An 18,945-nucleotide genomic window follows, 5' to 3' on the forward strand; every position below is an offset into this window, starting at 1 on the left:
AACAGCGCAAATTACCGAACACCCGGCGCAAACAACTAATTAACTATTTAGTGCAATATAACAGAGGGGCAGCTCCGTCCTTTTCTGCTCAAAACTGAGCCGTGGCCACTGGGGCTGGGGTCCCTACAGCACAAACGTGGCACGGCCCTGCTGGGAGGCTTCCCCAGGGGATTGGGAATTAATTCTCCAAGCCCCTTGGATATTGGTGTGGCCAGTACAACAGGCTATGGGGCAAAGAGGCGTGGAAAATGTAAAGTTGTGGCGTTTTAGTTTGGTTTTTTTTTTGGTGGAGAAGCAGAGAGGGAATTTCTGGGACAGGTGTTGTGAGTGCTCAGACGCTGCTGGCTGGGCTCTGTTCCTCTGCTGAAGTTGGTTGGATTCTTCAGAGCCATTGAGAAATTTTAAAACACAGCCCTAAACCAACCTGAATTCGGTGTATTTGTGAATTCGGGGTTTTCTGGCTGCGGAACGCTGGGAGCGTGTTTGCTGTAGCCATTCCCAGCAGGTCAAAGGTGCGGGAAGGGTCACATTAGGCGGATAAAAACCAAACAAACCTGGAAAAGTTTAACCGGCGGCTCCCGGCTGGCGATTATTCCAGCTAAAAAACCTTAATTTGGCCGGGGAAAAAAATCCATCTCCGGGGGGGGGGACCCCGCGCCCCTTCCCGAGACTGAGACGCTCAGGGGGGTGTCCAGGAGCGGCGGGGGGCGATGCTCGGGGGTGGCGCCGGGGGGGACAGGGGCGCTCCGGGAGGGAGCCCCATCCCTGCTCCCCCCGGTGCGGGCGGGCGGCCCCCGCTCCCTCCGCGCCCCTCCGCGCCACCGGGCTCCCCCAAGATGGCCGCCGAGGTGGGATCGATGGATGTGTCGATACCGGACACGGTTTGATGCCCGCCGGCTCCAGGTCGGTGGCGGCGGCGGCGGCGGGAGGGAGGGAGGGAGGGGAGGGATGGGGGCGGCCGCCCGGATCACTCCCCCCACCCCTCTCCCCGTCCCTCCCTCCCTCTCCCCCCGCGCCCGCCCCCCTCCCTCCGCCCGCCCTTCCCCATCGATAGGTATCAGAAATTGATCCCCGCCGCCGCCGCTGCCGCCGCTCTTTGTTCGGCGCCGCCCGCCCGGGAGCCTGGAGCAGAGCATGGAGCAGCGCTAGCGGCGATGGAGCCGCGATGGAGCCCCGGCCCCCGCCCCGCCGCCCCCGAGGTGACAGCAGGGCCGGGGGGCGGCCGCCGCTCCGCCCCGGCGGGAGGGAGGGAGGGAGGAAGAGGAGGGAGGGAAGTTGCGCGGGATGAAGTTGCGGGGAGCGCGGCCCCCCCGCGCCGCCCCGCCAAGTTTGTGGCGGTGCCCGCCCGCCGAGCGGAGCCGCAGGTGCCCGCGGGCTGCCGAGTGTCCCCGGCGCCGCCCGCAGCGGGGGCGGCTCGGTCCCCGCGTCCCCCGGCGCGCTCGGGGCGGGCAGAGCCGCGCGGTTGCGGTGATGGATGCGGGGATGGCGGAGCGGGGCTGCCCGGAGCCCCGCCGCCCTCCCATTGTTATCCAGGGCCGGTGTGCGGGGCCGGTGCGGGGGCTCGGTCAGCCCTGAGCGCCGGGAAGGCGGTCGGTACCAGGCGGTGCTGCTCGGAGCGGGGATGGATGCGGCGGGGGGGCGGCAGCTCCTTTGTGGCTCCGGGCAGGTCACGGCCGCCGTATCCCACCGTGGTACCCTCGGTCTGTGAAATTCCCGGTAAGTCCTTTGTTACCGTGCGCGGGGGAAGGTTGCCAGGGGCTGCTGACAGTTTGTGACCTTAAATACGCACCTTAAATAGGAGGTGGGTAATTAACACAATGGCTCTCCCAACATAATGGGATGAAAACCCAACCTGGAGCCGCTACAACAACCGAAACGCGCATTTCCATGGATATTAAATGGGTTTATCCCTGTAGGATATTCCGGAGTTTAAAATGCAGCGTGCTTCGGAGGGGAGTAAACAAATTGAAATGCGATTTATGGGGCTCCGGTACTGGATCAACAGTTCCAGCATTTAATGCATTTTGGCTTTTAAGCAGATTACGTGCTGCATCTGCGCTACGCGACCCGAAAAGTACCGCAGGTACCGCGGCCGGTGGGTTTGCCATGACTGCTCAGTTCTGGCATTGTGGCCGGGAAGGGATTACGGCTCTCAGCGCTTCGGATACAAAAGCGTTCCCCGCTAAACCGCGCTAATGACTTTTCCCGTGTGCGCGCAGCACCTTTATTTAAAGATAAATATTGGCAGCTACTTTGCCCTGGGTCTGTCGGGGGCGAACTTTGCTGGAGGGAGAGGTGGGCTGGGAGGTGGCGGCTCTCCTTCCTTCCTCCCTTCCTTCCTCCCTCCCTTCCTTCCTTCCTTCCCCGCCGTTCCGCCTGGCCGGTGCCTGTGGCTGGGTGCGGAGCTGGAGAGGGAGCGCTGGGGATTGACTTCTGTCCAGGCAGCAGGATCGCGTTGGGAAAGGTGACCTTGTGCCAGCTTGGCCTAATGCCCTCCATTAAGAAAAAAAAAAAAAATTTAAAAAAAAAAGAAAACAAGAGGGGGAAGGAAAAAAAAAAGAAGGCAAGCAATCAATTTATAATTCTTCCATCAATTTATAATTCTTCCAAGAGCTTTTTCCTTTTTTTTTTTTCCTTTTTTTTTCTTCCATCCTTTTTAATGGATGTGTCTGAGCAGCTCTGGTGGCCTGGGGCTGGCCGGGAATGGCAGAGTTTGAGCCGCCCTGATGAATGGTGGGCATATGGAAAACGCAGGGATAATGTGGCACTCGGCAGCGCTCGGATCGAAACGCGCTGAGCCCTTTTACGGCAGAGAGGCGCGGAAATGAGAAGAGATAAAATTCTATCAAAGATAATGCCAGACGTATTTCACCGGGTTATGAGATTGGTTTATTGTGTACATTACTAATGCAGTATTTTTTTACAGCTTTCTCGTGTGTGATAGGCAGAGCGGGATTCATACCTTCGTGGGGTTTTTGGGGTTTAATTTGCTTGGGGTTTATTGCGTTCTGGTTGGCACCGTGTGGATTTATGGGATGCTCCTTGCGCTGGATGCTGCTCTAATCCAACCCGTTCTGCCTTAAAAAAGGCAAAGAAATGGGCAAGAGTTTTGAGCTGCTGATTTGGGGTAATAAATACAACGGGCGGGCGAGAGCGATTAGAGCCATCTTTTATAAATGTCTTCACATCTCATTATGCAGATGAGCTCTGGCTACACGGCTCCGAGCCTTTGGTTCTCGTCAAATAAAATGTTCTTGGGTTTATTTTCTGGAATGCAAATGCTCTCTCCGTGTGCTGGAGTTGGGCAGAAACTTCGGCGGCTCTGCCGGGTGTGGAGAGCCGGGAGCCTCCGAGCCTGGTCTGGTTCATGAAATGTTTTTGCTGTTTAAAGTTTAGGGGAGAAAAAAAACCAAAAAAAAAAACCCCAAAAAAGCCAACCCACAACTGTGGATGTGATTAAAATATTATAACCTTATGATATTCTGAAGTGCATAAATTTTACATATCAGCTACAGAGGGAGTTTAGACATCCATTAAATGATATGACAGCTTGACTTATCTAAATGTGCATCATTTAACAATGTGTCAAAATTCTGCTTTATATAGACGACAGCAGTAAATAAGCTATCAGTCCTCTTGGCTGGAGCTTAATTCCTGGAGCTTGGACTAGTAAACTTAGCTGCATTCTTGTGGAGCAGCAGGAGAAACCTGGGGGGAGGCTGAGGTGCTTCTGGGGCAGCTTCGCCTCTGTGAATGCCCCTGGTGCTCTGGGTTTTTAGGGCTCTTATGGAGAGACTGGTGGCACATTCCAGTTTGGTCCAGCACCCAGCACCTTCATCTCCATCCCTGCTGGAGGGTGGGATGGTGGCTGTGGCCACTGTGCCCAAGGGAAATGTGAGGAGCCCGGGGAAGCTCTGGGTGCCCCCATCTCAGGGCGATTTTTGCCTTTCCAAGCTGAAATCTCTGGTTTTGTGAAATTGCAGTTTGTGCCCGGGGCTGGCTGAGAAGCCTTGTGAGGCTGGGGATGCAGTTTGTGCTTTCCAGTGGCTCCAGCTGCTCCTGGTGCAGTGGGGCGTGGGGAGCACTGGCTGTGGAATCATCTGGTTTGAACAATTAATCTGAATTTGGGCGCCAGAGCCAGAGCCTGGGCAGATGTCTGTCTCATGCTTGGCTTGGCTGCTGTCTGATGGCTCTGTGCTCCTCCTGGGAGCTTCCCCTGACCACAGCTCTTCAGGTGGCTTCTCCTACAGGGCTGTGCCCTGTTGGTGGGGACGCAAGTGACGCCTCTGTCCTTTACCTGGGGGCTCTGTGTCCTTAGGGATGCAGGGCTGGAAATGCAGCTGCCCCCAGGGAGGTCCAGCTGAACTGGGCACTGAAATGCAGCTGGTGCCCCAGCAGAGTTCAAACCTTGGTCATGGCAGGACTCAGGTGTCCTGGAATGTCACTGTCATTGACCACCTCGTGGCGTCCCCTTCCTCTGCCACTCCCTCCTTGGGACAGCCTGAGGTGACAATCCATCCCACCCCCCCAAATCCTTCCTTAATACCTGGTATTTCTACTATTTCCAGTTTATATGGGAGGAGATGGGCTGTGTTTCTGGTCCCACCTGCTCTGGGGTCAGTATTGAGCATCACTGGAAAGTCAGGCTGAAGTTCCTGAAGTGAAATCTGATTTTTTTTTTCTTTTAATTTTTTTTTTTTCTGGCTGAATAATTGAGATGCTGCCAGACAAGAAGAGCTGCAGAAAATGAGAGTTTATCTTTAGCACCATAGTTCTCACTTTAGAAACTGGTGACCCCAATTCCAGCCTGGAGAGTGACTTCTTCCCTAATTAATAAATCCATTAATTAATTGTGTGCGTGCTGCAGCCCATTAGAGATGTACATGCTGGCCTCCTGATCCAGTTTAGTGGATTGTCTCTGTGGCCTTGGAAGCAGGGGGGGAAAAAAGGGATTGTGACCACGAGGCAGCCAGGGGGACAGGGATAGAAATATAATTTGATTTTTGTGGGACTGCAGGGATGAGCACAAGCCCTGCCAGCTCCTGGTGGGTGTTCCAGCTCAGTGTGGGACTGAGTGGAGTCTCAGGGCTGCTGTGCCCACTGAAATGGGGGTCAGCAGTGAGGGCTGAGGGTCGTGGGGTGCCTCTGGTGTGGATGCCCTGTGGGATGGGGAGCAGAGAGCCGCCCCCAGGGCTGGGTGGAGAGGAATGTTAAAGCCTTGGGTGATCTGAATTATTATTTATGACCAGCTTAGGAAGCAGGGCACTCCCAGCCTGCCAGTCCTTCAGGAGGCACTTGCTGAACTCGGCATCCTCAGCAGAGCCTGTGGAGCTCGTGGTGCATCTCCCTCCCTGCGCTGGCACAGGAGCTGCTCCCCTCAGTTAATTTTTCTTGCTGTCTGCAGAGACCTGGAATGAAAATTCAGGCAAATTGTTGTGTGTGCTGGTCCCAGGGCTCCTGTTTTCTCTGCTGAATGGGAAGCTGGCTGTTGGCAGAAGAATCATCATCTTTAAATGCAGGAGGCTTTGCTTGCCTGTGGGTTTTAGGGGCTCCAGGGGCTCCTCTGCTCCCCCATTTTCCATTCCTGCTTTTGCTGGCTGGAGAAAATCGTTCTATTTGGGTTCCCAGAGGTGGCTGCATGCCCCAAGGGACAGCAGTGGTGCTTCTCCTCTGCTCCCTTGAGTGCTGGTGTAATCATGGTGTGCCACATCCCTGGCTGCAGGAATTCCCACATCCCGAATTTCAGGGAATTGTCCTGGGAGCTGCCAACAAAACACAGCAAATTGAAATTACAGGGCCATTGTTTGCAGGGAGGGAAGGTGAGCAGCAGCATCCTGCTCCTCAGCACGCCTTGAAATGGGTTTTATTTAGGATTTGCAAGCCATGGGTGTGTGCTCCCTCGAGACAGAACCCACAGTGCAGCTCAGGGTGTAGCACATTCCCACCCTCTGTGATTGGAAAAGGCACATTAGAGGCATCCATTCCCCCCCAAATGCCTGGGTGAAGTTTCTCAGAACATTTTGTACCATCCTGCTCCTATTACCGAAAGATGTAATTCCCCAACTTGGGAGATAATAAGCAGGTATTGACTTCTGCTGGGGTCATTATCAAGATTTATTCAGTCAATATGGCTCCTTGGGTCAATAAATCTTGAGGTTGATAAAGGAGGAATATATACTTGCAGACTTTATTAAAAAGTTTTCCCCTTTTGTAACACTTTTTTCCTCTGTGTTGCAACAGGATCTGTGACTGAGTTTTCTTTAATTACCTTTTTTTCTTTTTTTTTTTTTGTGGTGCACGTTTTCCTGCAGCTTTTGGGCTGTCTTTCCAAGACAGCACGATTTGGGAAGCAGGATTTGGCCCTGTGCTGGCTCTGGTTTGCTGGAGATCCCTTTTGTGCTGTGATTCCCCCTCTCCTGCCTTTGCTAGGTGAGGATTTGGGGAAATGGGGGCAATGTTCAACATTCTCAACATTGGTGGCTTTTTTAAGCTGAGTTCCCTGGTTGCACCAACACCTCCTTCCAAAGTGAATTTGGTGCCTTTTATTCTTTAACATGGCCTTGCTGTTTAATCATTTTTTTACCTATTTTGGTGCAGCACTAAGTGATTTCCCCAAAGCTGCCCCAGCACCCCGAGCATTGACTTTGCTGTGGTTTAGGCGAGCGTGGGGCCGTTTAATATTTAACTCTCAGCGTGTGCCTGTGCCAGCCAGTCCTCCTGCAACACAGATTCCCAAAAAAAGTAAATAACCAGTTTGAACCCCGGGTAAATATTCCTCTGGTGGGAGCTGAGCCGTGCGTCAGCCGCTCCGAGCGCGCCGCCGTTGCCTTTGGTAACGCTCCCGTGGTTTTACACCAAAGTCAGGACCTCGAGCATCCTTTGTTTTCCTCCGTCAGGATAACATAATAAAGTATTACCTGGTGCTGGCAGCAGGGCTTGTAATGTGTGCTGTAAGCACGGAGCAGAGCCGGGGTGTTATTGCTCAGCCTGGCTGCAGAGGACATTTATTCCTTATTAATCACGCTGACGGGGAGAGCTGCCTCCGTCTGCGGCTCTGCGAGTGCTGCGCAAACATCGCTGCATCCCCGCGAGCTGGGGCATCATTGCCCCTCCTGTCCCCTCGGTTTCTGGGCTGAGGGAGGAGCTGTGGGCTCTGTGGGGGCACAGTTTGGGTTAAAAGCCCCCTGTGATGCCCGGCGTGGCGGAGGATGGTGGTGACCCCCATGGTGTAGATATCCCTCAGGATGGTGGGGCTGAGCTCCATCCAGGGGAGGGTTAGGCTGGGTATCAGGGAAAGGTTCAGCCCCCAGAGGCACTGCCCAGGCTCCCCAGGGAATGGGCATTGCCCTGAGGCTGCCAGAGCTCCAGGAGTGTCTGGACAACACTCCCAGGATGGAATTGTTGAGGTGTCTGTGCAGGACCAGAGGTTGGTTGGTCAATGATCCTTTTGGGCCCCTTAAACTTAGGACACCCCATGATTCTGTGAGCCTGTGGGGTCTCTCCCCTGAGCGGCTGCTGATGCCACATTTGCCATGCCGGGATGGGATGGGGTGGGATGAGATGGGATGGGATGGGATGCTGTGGGATGCTGTGGGATGGGATGGGATGGGATGCTGTGGAATGCTATGGGATGCTGTGGGATGCTGTGGGATGCTGTGGGATGCTGTGGAATGCTGTGGCCGCGCCGCTCCTGTTCCCTCCTCTGGCACCGGCGCTGGGCTGTGCTTTGTTGATGCCAGCCCATCCCAGCTCCTCCCAGCCCCGTTCCTGGCACAGCTGAGGGCTGGAGGGTGCCCTGCCCGGCGGGGCTGTGCCCTGGGCACGGCTCCAGCTCCAGCCCAGGCCAGCGGCTCCGCTCGGCGCACGCCGAGGCAGCGTCTCCTGCCGCCGCGCTTTCCTCTCAAATAAAAGCAGCTAATTAACATTATTCTTTAATTATTGCCTTTATCAACAAGGGGTCTGGTTTATACCAGCAGGATAGTCGCTTTCCTTTCCACTACCCAAGCGAATGCTTCAATTCCTGTTGCTTTTGAAATGAATTTGATGTCATCTGCCCATTGTCACTTAATGGGGACACTTGGGTAATGATTGTGAGCTCCAGCCCTGTTAGCAGCACTGCGAGCGTGTAATTTAGCCCCTTAGGCAACGGTACTTTTGAAATCTCTGGATAGTTTTGAACTCTCTGTTCTTAATTAAATATGCAATTTTTCACGGTAACCAGGTTAATTCTTTTGTGTTGTGTTGTAATACTGTTAGGAATTTTCATAGTTCTTATTAAACATTATTCAGGCATTGTGAATTCCATAATTAAAAAAAATGAAAAGAACAAAGCTTGATTCACTTCTTTCTTTTCCCTGGTTAATTTATCAAATGAATTTTGCAAATTTTTCTTTTTCTCCCCAGACAGCGTGCCAAGTGTTTTAAAGGGGAAGGATTTAATTGCTCTGTAGGGATTGGTTGGTTATGAAGGATTTGGCTGTTTGATTAGTAAACCCTATTGGGAATGGTTTAATGCTCCATGATCTTAAAAATTGTCTGATTGTGAGGCTCTCCAAGGATGTTTTCTCTCTTCCTCGTGTAGGAAAAGGCTTTGCACAAGTGTGATTATGAGATGGGGAGGAGGGAGCCGAGGTCGGAGCTGGGTGATCTGGGCTGCCCTGGCCAGGAGGAGGAGGAGGAGGAGGATGCTGAGGCAAGCCAGGAGTTGTTCCCATGTATCCCTGCAGGTTGTGGGAATGGATCCCTGGCTGGGCCAGGATGGGCTGGATCCATCACTCAGTTCCTCCTCCAAGGCTCACTGCCTGTTTTATCTCGTAATATAATGGAATTTGATGGAATAACTGGATTTATTAGGAGGCAAACCCCTGCTGTGCTCTCCGTGCCTGGATCCCTCTGGTATCCCTGGGATCCCTGTAAGGATGGGGCTGGGGATTCCCTGCAGGCTGGACATGCACAAGGAGGGATGTGGGGGTGCAGCTGCTGGGGGCTGGATCCAGGTGTACCCCAAAGCAGGGGGATCCCACCTGCTCTGACTGTGGAGCCTGGGGCTGCCCAGCCAGGAGTGTTTATCCAGGCAGGCTTTTAAAAAGGATGAAACCACTCAGTGTCTGCTGATTTTCTTGTCCCCTTTGGACCCAGAACTGATGGAGGTGATGTCTGTGCACTGATGTTGGGGCTGCAGGGGTGGGCTGTGGCTCCAGTGTGCCAGGAAGGGCACAGTGCTCCAAAATCCCTGCTGGGAAGAGCCTGGGCTTCCCTTCCAGAGCATCCAGGAGCCTCCCTGTGGGCACTGTTCTGTGTTGTTTTTAAAGCCCTTTTGGATTTGATATAGAGGGAAAAAAAAAGGTCAATATTCGGTGGTTTTAGCCATATGGTGCCAGCTGGGCTCCCCCTGATGTTGTGGGGTGAAGGATGGTGGGGCCTCACTATTAAATACCCAGGCACCCCGTGGGATTTTGGGGGGAGCAGGAGAGGCTTTGGAGCATCCCTGGGAGGTGCCTCTGTCTGGGAGCTGCAGCCCAGCCAGGATCGATCGTGGCCAGACTGAGGGGGCTCCCCAGGGGTTATTTGGGCTTTAAGGAGAGGTCAGAGAGTCATTACACTTATAAATATATTACTGTTTAAGAGAAGAGCTGTCATTATCTTTGAACTTGGTTTATGTGGCGCCAATTTTTCCCCCATTCTGATTCCAGCCAGGAGGATCAGCCAGGCTGGGGCAGCACCTGGGCAGCTTGGGGGAGGAAATAAAGGGTTCAGCAGTGCTGGGCAGGGGAGCTTTGCCTCAAAAAGCTTTAGAATCTGTGCTTAAACTGCTGCTTTCCCCCAAAACTTGGAGGAAGGTGTTAGTTTGAGAACCAAGTGATGCTGTGGTGATGCAGCTGGCAGTGATCCTGGGCTGGAATCTGTGTCAGAGCTGGAGTTTCTCTGCATCATCATCATCATCTTTTGGGTGTTTTGGGGAGGGACAAGGTGTGACCAGGTGAGATTGTCACCAGCCCACAAAGAGAAATCCAAGGTGCCACCAAGCTGTGGCATCACCCCGTGGCAATGCCCCCATTGCTGGGTTGGGCAGCATGGGCAGGGGTGCCAATGGGGCTTAAAAATAAGGATTTAAATCAAAATAAGTCGCAGTTATTCCCCCAGTTTTCCTGTTCCTCATGGCTGAGTGAGGCACTGAACGAGCAGTGCTGGGCTGTGGCTGAAGCAGGGACCATTTGCTCTGCTGGTGACACAGGCTTGGAGCAGAGACCAGCAGGACCGAGGAGTTCCACTCCCCACAGGGCTGTGCTGGAGGCAGAAAGTCACTTAAAAACAAAGGAAAAAAACGACAAAAAAAAAAAGGAAAAAGGCTAGGCATTTGCAAGGCAAAGGGGAGCAGATGCCAGTAATGTATTCCCAGGCATGACACAGAGTGGCAGCGTGTCATGAACCGTGTCCCCAGGGACCCCTGGGTCTGTGATATTGGCTTTAACCCCCAGCAGCACCAGTAAATTCATCAGGCTTACGGGTATTGCTCTTGGACTACTGAATAATTTACAGTTGCAGAGCCCAGCCAGGTTCAGGTCACCGGGGTTCATGGGTTAATAACAGGTTTGGTTTTTGTTGTCAGCATCTGCCTTGATAACATATGAAAGAATCCTATTCTGTTGATTAGATTTTGAAATGGATCAATTTTTAATCAGCAGAACATCTGACTCACTCAATAAGAGGAGCGTGGTGGAGACAGGACGAGGGGCTCGTTATTTACAGGATTGTTTGTTTTTACTAATACGCAAATCCTCGCCGGGGCTGGAGCCTTCCCCCCCTTCCCCGGCCCTGGCTCCCCCAAAATAAATCGCTGGGATTATCTGCAGCCTCGTGCCAGGTATTTGATCCATCCACTGATTGGGTGGGAAATCCATGCTGCTGCTGAAGCTTTGATTTAACTATCTTGTTATCGATGGAAAACATTCGCTTACCAGCCACTGAGAAAAATTTTACATTTTGGGGGTGTTTTATTCAGGTTTTCCCGAGCCTCCTGTATGGAGCTCCCCTCCCCAAGGACCACCAGGATGGGCTTGTGGGTGATGGGAGAGCAGGGAACAAACCCTGGTGGGATGCAGAAATACCCTGGTTAAATTCCTGCCTGTGAGCAAAGTTTCTGAGGGAATAACTTTTGATTTCATCATTCAAAAGAGCTGGGTCCCCATGGGAAGTTAAATACTGAGTGGGGGACCTGGGCAAAAGCTTTACTTATTTATTTTCTAAATTGTTTGGTTTGATTCTTGGGCACAAAAAGATTCCAAAGTTGACGTATTTCATTGCATCTTGATAAACTGCACGTGTTTCTTTCTGTAAAGACATGCGTGAAATAAATATAATTTTTAGAATAATAAATTAGTGGGTTTTTAATGGAATCCACTGGGTCAAAATTTTGTCTTGAAGCCAGTGAAGTGGTTAACAACCACCATCACAGGACTCCCTGAAAATCAAATTCTGGTTTTTAATAGCAGAAAAGGTAAAAGTCTCATAAATGTAATTTTGGGAAGAGTGTCAGCAGGGTACAATGGTACAATCCCACTGGCTGGGGACTCTCTGCCACTGGCAGATATTGATATAGAAAAGAACTTGTTGGGATGATAATTTGCATGGGTTTGCCCTGGGCTCTTTGGGATTTTGCTTTTAAAACTTGTGCCTTCTGGCAGTCTCCTTAACCTAAATAAATATTCTCCCTTGGATCAATTAAGAACATGGCTGGTGGTGAGGAATTGCTTCAGGTAGATTTTTTGGTTTTCTTCATTTTTTTTTTCTTGAAAGTGTGGCTGCTTCTTAAAAAATTGGTACATTTCTGGATTTATAGGTAGAGGTTTTTTGTTGATATGATGAGGTGGTGATTCAAGCATTGGGAGAAACATGCTGAGGTCTCTGGCTGGTGCTGGGGATGCTGGAGGTGGGGATGTGAACATGGGGATGGATTTCCTGATCCCTTTGGGTGCCTATTCCAGCTCCCAGCTGAGCACCCACGTGCTCTGTGTTTGCTCTCACAACTGAGTTTTCCTCTGGAGCTTTGCAGTGCCTGGTGTTATTATAGCCCTATAATCCCAAGGGCTCGTTCCTATAACCTGGAAATAACTCTGCAGGTAATGGGTGTTTGCTCTCAGCGGACACAGGTGATGTATCAGCCTCTCCTAAGATCATTAGCACTGTGAGGAGGTTAAATATGCAGATTTTATCATCCCTGGCAGGTTTATTTGCAGGAGAGCGATGGGTGTCACAAGTTTGGGACTTCCAAATGAAGTTTATTTTAGTGATGGAAAATGTGCTTCTTCTCTTGAGCATCTGCTGGTTATTTTCTGACAAGAGTTGGAAAAAAACCAGCTTTGCAAAGAGTGGAGGGACTCCTGGGCTGGTTTTTATTAAATAATGTGTGCTTAGAAAGCAGTGATGGGGTTTAGTGCCCTATTTGGGCAGTGGGGACTTGCCCAGTTCTTCCTCCTCTGGTAACTTATTCACTCCAAAAATTGTCCTTGTGTTTAGCAGCTGAGTAAATGTATTGCTGATGGGTGCCTGGGTTTTAATGGCACTGCTCTGGACAGGATTGACCCAAAAACAGCTCCAGAGCTGGGTCTGGAGCCGGTGGGAGCTGGGAGCAAACAGCCCAGGAGGGGCTGGAAATGGTGCTTGGCTCCTTCCTTTGCACCTTGAGGCCGGGCAAAGGGGTTGCTCCTTTGCAGCTCAGGGTTTTTCCCAGGGTTCCCATCCCTGGAACTTTTCAAGACCAGATTATACAGGGCTTGGAGCAACCTGGGATAGTGGAAGGTCCCTGTGCTCATGGCAGGGAGAGGTTGTTCAAGAGATGATGTTCGAGGTCCCTTCCAACCCAAAGCATTTTTTATTCTGTGATTCATTTTGGGGTGTATGAATTTGTACCCCAGCCAGTCCCAGGTACATCTTGTGTGTCACTCCAAAGCTGCATGGATTCTATCCAGAGTTACCAAGACCTGCAAACCATCCTCTCCTCTTTCCTCCTTGATTTTTTTTTTTTGAGCCATTTAGCCAAGTATGATGCTGCAATAATTTTGGGCACCACAGGGTATTTGGGTTCATTAGGTCTCGCTGTGGGGACCATACAAATTTACCTTTTGACAGCAGTGGTCTTCTCTGCCCATCCCTTCCCTCATGGAAGAATCCCCTTCCCGCCAGGATGCATAACCTGAGCCTGGAAGGGTTTCTGCATTTCGGTCTTTTTTTAGGCTAATAATTAAACCATAATGACAGAGCCCAGCATCTCTTTATTTAAAGAGCAGATGGAGTGTTCTGGATATTAGCATGGCCCTGGCTCCCACCGTGCCAGCAGCTCCTGGAGCTCAGGGTTGGGATGAGCCCCCCAGGGACTCTGTTATTGGGTGGGCAGCGGGTGGCAGCGCCGTGGGACACCAAAATTACAGTGGCATCGTTAGCTAGGGGTGAGCTCAGATGCTTTTCCTGCCCCTCTTTGTTACCCATGGCTGAATCCCAGGAAGCTGCTCCCAAAAGCACCTTTGGGCTGCTGAGCTGGCACAGCTGGCACAGCTGGCACATCATGGGCTGAGCTCTGCCTCCATCCCAGCCCCGCGAGCGTCGCGGTGACGGCCGGAGCGGGGCTGGTTTGGTGACACAAATTTTAATGGATAATCCCAGGCTGCCACTTCCAAAAGCTATAAAAGAACAGAGCACGGGCTGTGGCTGCTGAGCTGGCCCAGAGCTCGTTGCTCCCTCCTCACCATCGTGATGTGGAGCTGCAGGGGTGATTTTGGAGCTGGCAGTGCCATCCTGGAGGGTGCAGGTCCATCCCCAAAAATCCCTGTCTTTCCCCATTTTGTCTCCACCCAGCATCACCATCCAGCCACAGTGCTCTGTACCTCCCACCCCCATTTCTCATTGACACACTTTATTTTTTTTTTCCCAAGCAGCCACAATTGATAATTTAGCTCTGGATAAAGCAACCTTCCAGCTTTTTCTTTCTTAGAGGCCAAAACATTGATGTTGTGTGAAATGGGAGCTTTTGAGGAGGCTTTGTATGGAACTTAGCTTCCTGAAAAATTTATTTACTGCGACTGTGATCCGCAGGAGCGAATTGATGTTTATCTATAGTAGTTCTTGCCAGAAAAAAAATGCATAACTGCACTTTCTTGGGAAGCCTTGAAAGGCCTTTTAAATAAGTGTCTAATAGTAGGCTCTCAATAGCAAACAGCCAGCTTGATAGACAGTGTACAGTATATTATTAACTATAAGCAGGCTTAATCTTTTCCTCATGTTTTAGAGAATTCTTTATAACCTTGTGGCCAAAGAATTCATGATCACCAGGTATTTGAAGCTAAGCAAAAATTATACCAGCTGTAACTGCTGGGAGATCGATCGTGCTGGGAGAGGCAGGAGGCAGCTCCTGCTGCAGCCCTGGCCTGGAGCTGCTGCTCCCAACCACTCCTGGCTGTCTCCATGGGGTTCAGGTGGCACAGGAGTCATGGGGAAGATTCCCTGGGGAGGGGTGTTCATGGGGAGGGTGTTGTTTGTTTGTTCTCCTCACAACTGCCCTGTGGGAGGGGGGTCCAGGTCCCAGCTCAGTGGTGGAATTGAGTCCTGGGATCATTCAGGCTGGGAAAGATCTCCAAGATTGTTGAGTCCAACCATTGACCTGGCACTGTCATGTTCACCACTGAGCCACGTCCTCAGGTGCCACAAATGGTTCCAAGGGTGGTGATTCCACCCCTGCCCTGGGCAGCCTGTTCTGATATCTGACCACCCTTTCAGTGAAAGAATTTTCCTGAATTTCCAATCTGAACCTCCCCTGGCACAGCTTGAGGCTGTTCCCTCTTGTCCTTTGCTCCCTGGGAGCAGAGCCTGATCCTCCCTGGCTGCACCCTCCTGTCAGGGAGCTGTGGAGAGCCAAAAGGTCCCCCCTGAGCCTCCTTTTTTGGCCCCGTGTTGTGGTGGAGTCCCTCAGCTCCTCCTGCCCGTGCTGCTGGATCCTGGGAGCTCTGGCCAGGAGTCAGGGAATCAATAGATGGTTAAGGTGATAAGTGGCTTTGCTAAAAACCAATTTTGCAAGAGGAGTTTGCAAAGAGGTCAGCGGAGAGGATCTGCAGCCGGGAGCTCGACCTGAATTAACCTGGGAAGTTCAGAAATTCCCTCAGTGTGGGGTGGTCACTCTCCTCCTGCTTCTGAATCCATGAATCCCTGTGGATCCCATGGGAGGGTGAGCTGAGTGTGCCCGAAGGCAATGGAGAATTAAACCAGCAGAGTTTGCTCAGCTGATAACTCTGCTGGTCCAGGAGCAGTGCTGGAATTCTGGTGGCAGTGTTTACATATGGATGAAGAGCTCCTGCAGAGCTCCTCCAACGTGGCTGGTCTAAGCAGCCTTTTCTCTAATCTCCACCATGGCTGGATGCTGCTTCCAGCTCTATTTTCCCTTGAACAAACTGATAATTGCCCCCACTGTTGAGAAGATCCTGTTTCAGGGTGCTTATTGCTTTTGGCACAGCTCGGTGGCACTGCTGGGATGGTGACACTGCTGGGACTGTGCCACCTCCTGGCACCAACCATGAGTGTCTGAGCTCTACATGTCACCATGTGGACCCCAACCCTGTGTTCCTGTAAGAGATGGATTAGGGAGGAATGGGCAGAAATGGGGAGGAACAGATTTTTGGGATGTTTCATCCAAGTGTTTCCAACCACCAGCAGCTCCCATGTGGATTTTCTGTGGGCAGAGGATTTTGGGTTGTTTTTAGACTTTCTGACATTTCTCTGGCTTGACTCATCTTTTCCCACCTGTAAGACCAGGAAAATCCCCCAGACTCCATCCTCAAACATTGGACACTGGGGCTGATGGCAGAATGAGCCAGCACCAGCATCCCCTCTCCCCTTGGGCAACAATTCTTTATTTTCCCTACTTTTTTCCCCATGTATCAGGTAGAATTCCCCCTTGGCTGGTGACCCCAGAAAGAGCACAGTGGGATGCTCATTCCTTGCAGTGGAGCTTTGCTTTCAGCCCATTATTTATTACTCCATCTCTCCCCTGCACAGCCACCGTTCGGATGCTGTGGCTGAAACCATCTTGTTATTTTATTTTATTTTATTTTTTTTAATCATCATGGGGAGGCTGTTTCTGGATGCTGATTGACAGAAACATCTTATCTCCTCTAGTCAAAGTGTCTCCTCTTTGCGTGGTAATGAAAGAGTTTGACACTTTGACACGAGTGTCAAACACTTTCCTGAAGATGCAAACAGTGCAGGCTTTGATCTAGGTGCAAACTGGTTTTACTACAACAAACAGATCCCCCCTTTCATCCAGAAAGGGAGATAAGGGGTTTCAATTGGTGCTAAGTAGCAGCTGCTCTTAAGGGTTTTAAAAATAAAAATAAGAAAAAAATATAATAATGGGATAGTGGAGCTGTTATGTCATGTTGTAAACCAGTCCTGGTGCTGTGCAGTGAAGTAAGGTGGGTGTGAAGCCAACAGTGGGAATGATAAATGGGAGAGAATCCTCCTAAAATAAAACCACAGAAGTTTCCTCTTTTGGGAGATGTTTGGATTTGTTTTCCCCCAGTATTTCCATCTTCAGAAATGCCTTTTCTGGAGAAAATTCATTGTTTTTCATGAAAGTGATGGGGTTTTGTGAAAAGATAACCACTCCTGCTACTAGTTTGGGGTTTTTTTAAGGAAGAGGGAGGCAGGCAGCCCTTTTGGGTGCCCTGGGGTTTGGTGCCTTCACTGGGATGCTGGGTCCTGTCCCATGGTCTCACCCAGGACAGCTCCAGTGGGACTGTGGTGGGATCTGCAGGGTTTCCACCCTTTCCCATCCAGACTTTCCCTGAGGATGGGATGTGGCTTTGCCTTCTTTCCCCTCCAATTTTCACCTGTAATTCATTAAAGGTTGATATTTATTGTATTATCCCCTGGCCAAGCCTGGAGGTATTTTAAGCCCTGGTGGGAGGCCTGGAGGGAGGAATCTCAAACACACTTGCAGGCTGACAAAATTCTCAGTCATGAGCTTTTCTTTTTCAGTAGATAACTTGAAGTAGAAATGGGTAAAATTCCTTCCTGGCATCGCTCTGCTAGCGTTAGGCTGGACCATGCCTGGATTTGGCCCAAGTTTGTCTAATTAAATGCAGCAGCACCTTCTCTCTATTTTGAGCCTTGAGCTTGGGCACAAATGCCCTGTGAGCAGCTGAAGAGAATTGATGGGATGTATGGAAATTGTTAAGTTACAGCAAATCCCGAGGTTTGTGGATTTTCCCTTCCCTCTCTCCTGCATGGACACGAGCAGGGTCAGCCTGGGAGCTGCCTTCAGCCTCGTGGATTTGGGAGTTTTCCTTTTAACTGTTTCCTTAGAAGATCTTTTCCCTTTGAACATCTTGGAATAAATGACTGTTGTAGATCAGTTCCAAATGAGCCATCCCTGTCTCCCATCCCCATCTCCCATGCACGGGTGCAGCAAGCACAGCCTGGCACTGGGAGTGGGATGTCCCTTATGACACCATGGGTTCATGTCCCCTCTCCTGAAGGGACTAAAGGGAAGCTCATGCTGGGATCAGGGCTCTGGGGACTGTGTTCATCCCACACCATCCCAGGTTCTGTCCTGTCTCCATTGACTGTCACTGTGGAATTCCCTCCATCCTGTTGGGATACCTGGCACTGGTGACCCCACTGAGGGGTTGTCCCTGCCCTGCCTTTGGGCGTTGCCCCTGAGATGTCTCAGCCCAAATCCAGGGGGTGAGGAAGCATTGGGGTGGTCACGTATGAGCAAAAGTGCTTCATTTAGTGCTTAATTAGACCAGCAATTCCTTGCCCTCCTCCCTGGCTGCTCCATGCCAAGGGGGCTGGAGTACAGCAAAATCCTCCCCAGGAGATGCTGGATTGGGAAGTGACAGAGGATTCTGGGGTTTGATTTTAGCCAGAACACGTGGCTCGTTTTTAGATGGTGGCTTTGTTGTAATCGAGGAAAGGGAAAAAAAAACAAAAACCCAAAACTGGAAAGGTGACTTGGTTTAGATGGAATTTCTCCACAGCCAGAGTTGGGGAATTTAATAGGAAGGAGCTATTCCACATTGCCCAGCCTGCACCAGAGATTAAAACTCACATTTCATTTTTATACACTGTGGTTAATCCAATAATGATCCCGTGTTCCAAACGGCAATAATATCTTTCAGCATAGTTAATCAGAAGAGACTTAATGCTGTCACTATTTATTAACCTTTGTTGAAAAGCAAGAAGTTTTCCTACTAATCTGTGATTGTTGCTCTTGTCAGGCTCTGTCAAGTGCAAACCAGATTTGGCATTTGTTCCGGCGGGGACGATGCTGCTGCCTTCCCTTGGCTGCTGCATCCAACCCCCGAGCAGGGACCTGCTCCCCTGTGCTCCGTGGGGATGCTCTGGGTGCTGGAAGCTCTGGATCCAGCCAGGTTGCTCCTTCTTCTCTCTCCTTGCAGCTTCCAGAGGGTTTCCAGCCTCCAGTCACACAGATCCTGGTTTTTGGGGTGAAGAAGCTTCCTCGGGGCTGTGTTTTGGGACATAGCTTGGGGGTGTTTGGGTCAAAAAGGCAGCTGTGTGCTGCCTCAGGTTTGTATTTTTTCTGCCTGAGCCATGTTTTTACATCCAGGGATGCTGGAGCCAGCAGGCTCCCAGTGTGGGGAGATGCTCTCCTGGCCAGGTGGCACTGGAGCAGTGACCTTGGTGGTTTGCAGGGGTTAAGGGGCTTCCAGCAGCTTCCCAAAAGCTCTGGGAATTCCCCCATCCATTGTGTCCATCCTGCTGGGGCAGCCCAAGGGGTTAAGGGGGATTGTGTGAGGATCCTGAGCCAGGCACTGCAGCTGGCTTGTCCCTCCCATCCCAAAAGCCACCCCTGTGTGATCCCAGTCCCTGGCAGGGACAGGTGGGGTGCTGCCCTTGGAACCAGAGCCCTGGGCTGGCATTTCCCAGGATGGTGGC

At 51.2% G+C, this 18,945-nt stretch overlaps 1 protein-coding gene across 7 annotated transcripts in view; it reads left to right on the top strand.

Annotated features, from left to right (window-relative positions):
- Positions 1–856: 856 nt before the first annotated feature.
- CUX2 (cut like homeobox 2) overlaps positions 857–18,945 on the top strand; it is a 62,713-nt gene continuing 44,624 nt past the window's right edge. For 4 of the 7 annotated variants that reach the window (XM_077187957.1, XM_077187969.1, XM_077187959.1 and 1 more), the window contains exon 1: positions 1,055–1,199. In XM_077187957.1, the coding sequence (XP_077044072.1) occupies positions 1,155–1,199 (45 nt within the window). In that variant the 5' untranslated portion in view covers positions 1,055–1,154. Of the gene's footprint in view, positions 904–1,054; positions 1,200–1,282; positions 1,717–18,945 lie in introns of those variants that run through there. The other 3 variants (XM_077187964.1, XM_077187963.1, XM_077187962.1) reach the window with 3 other exon arrangements.

Source organism: Agelaius phoeniceus, chromosome 18, assembly GCF_051311805.1.
Source record: "Agelaius phoeniceus isolate bAgePho1 chromosome 18, bAgePho1.hap1, whole genome shotgun sequence".
NCBI lineage: Eukaryota > Metazoa > Chordata > Aves > Passeriformes > Icteridae > Agelaius > Agelaius phoeniceus.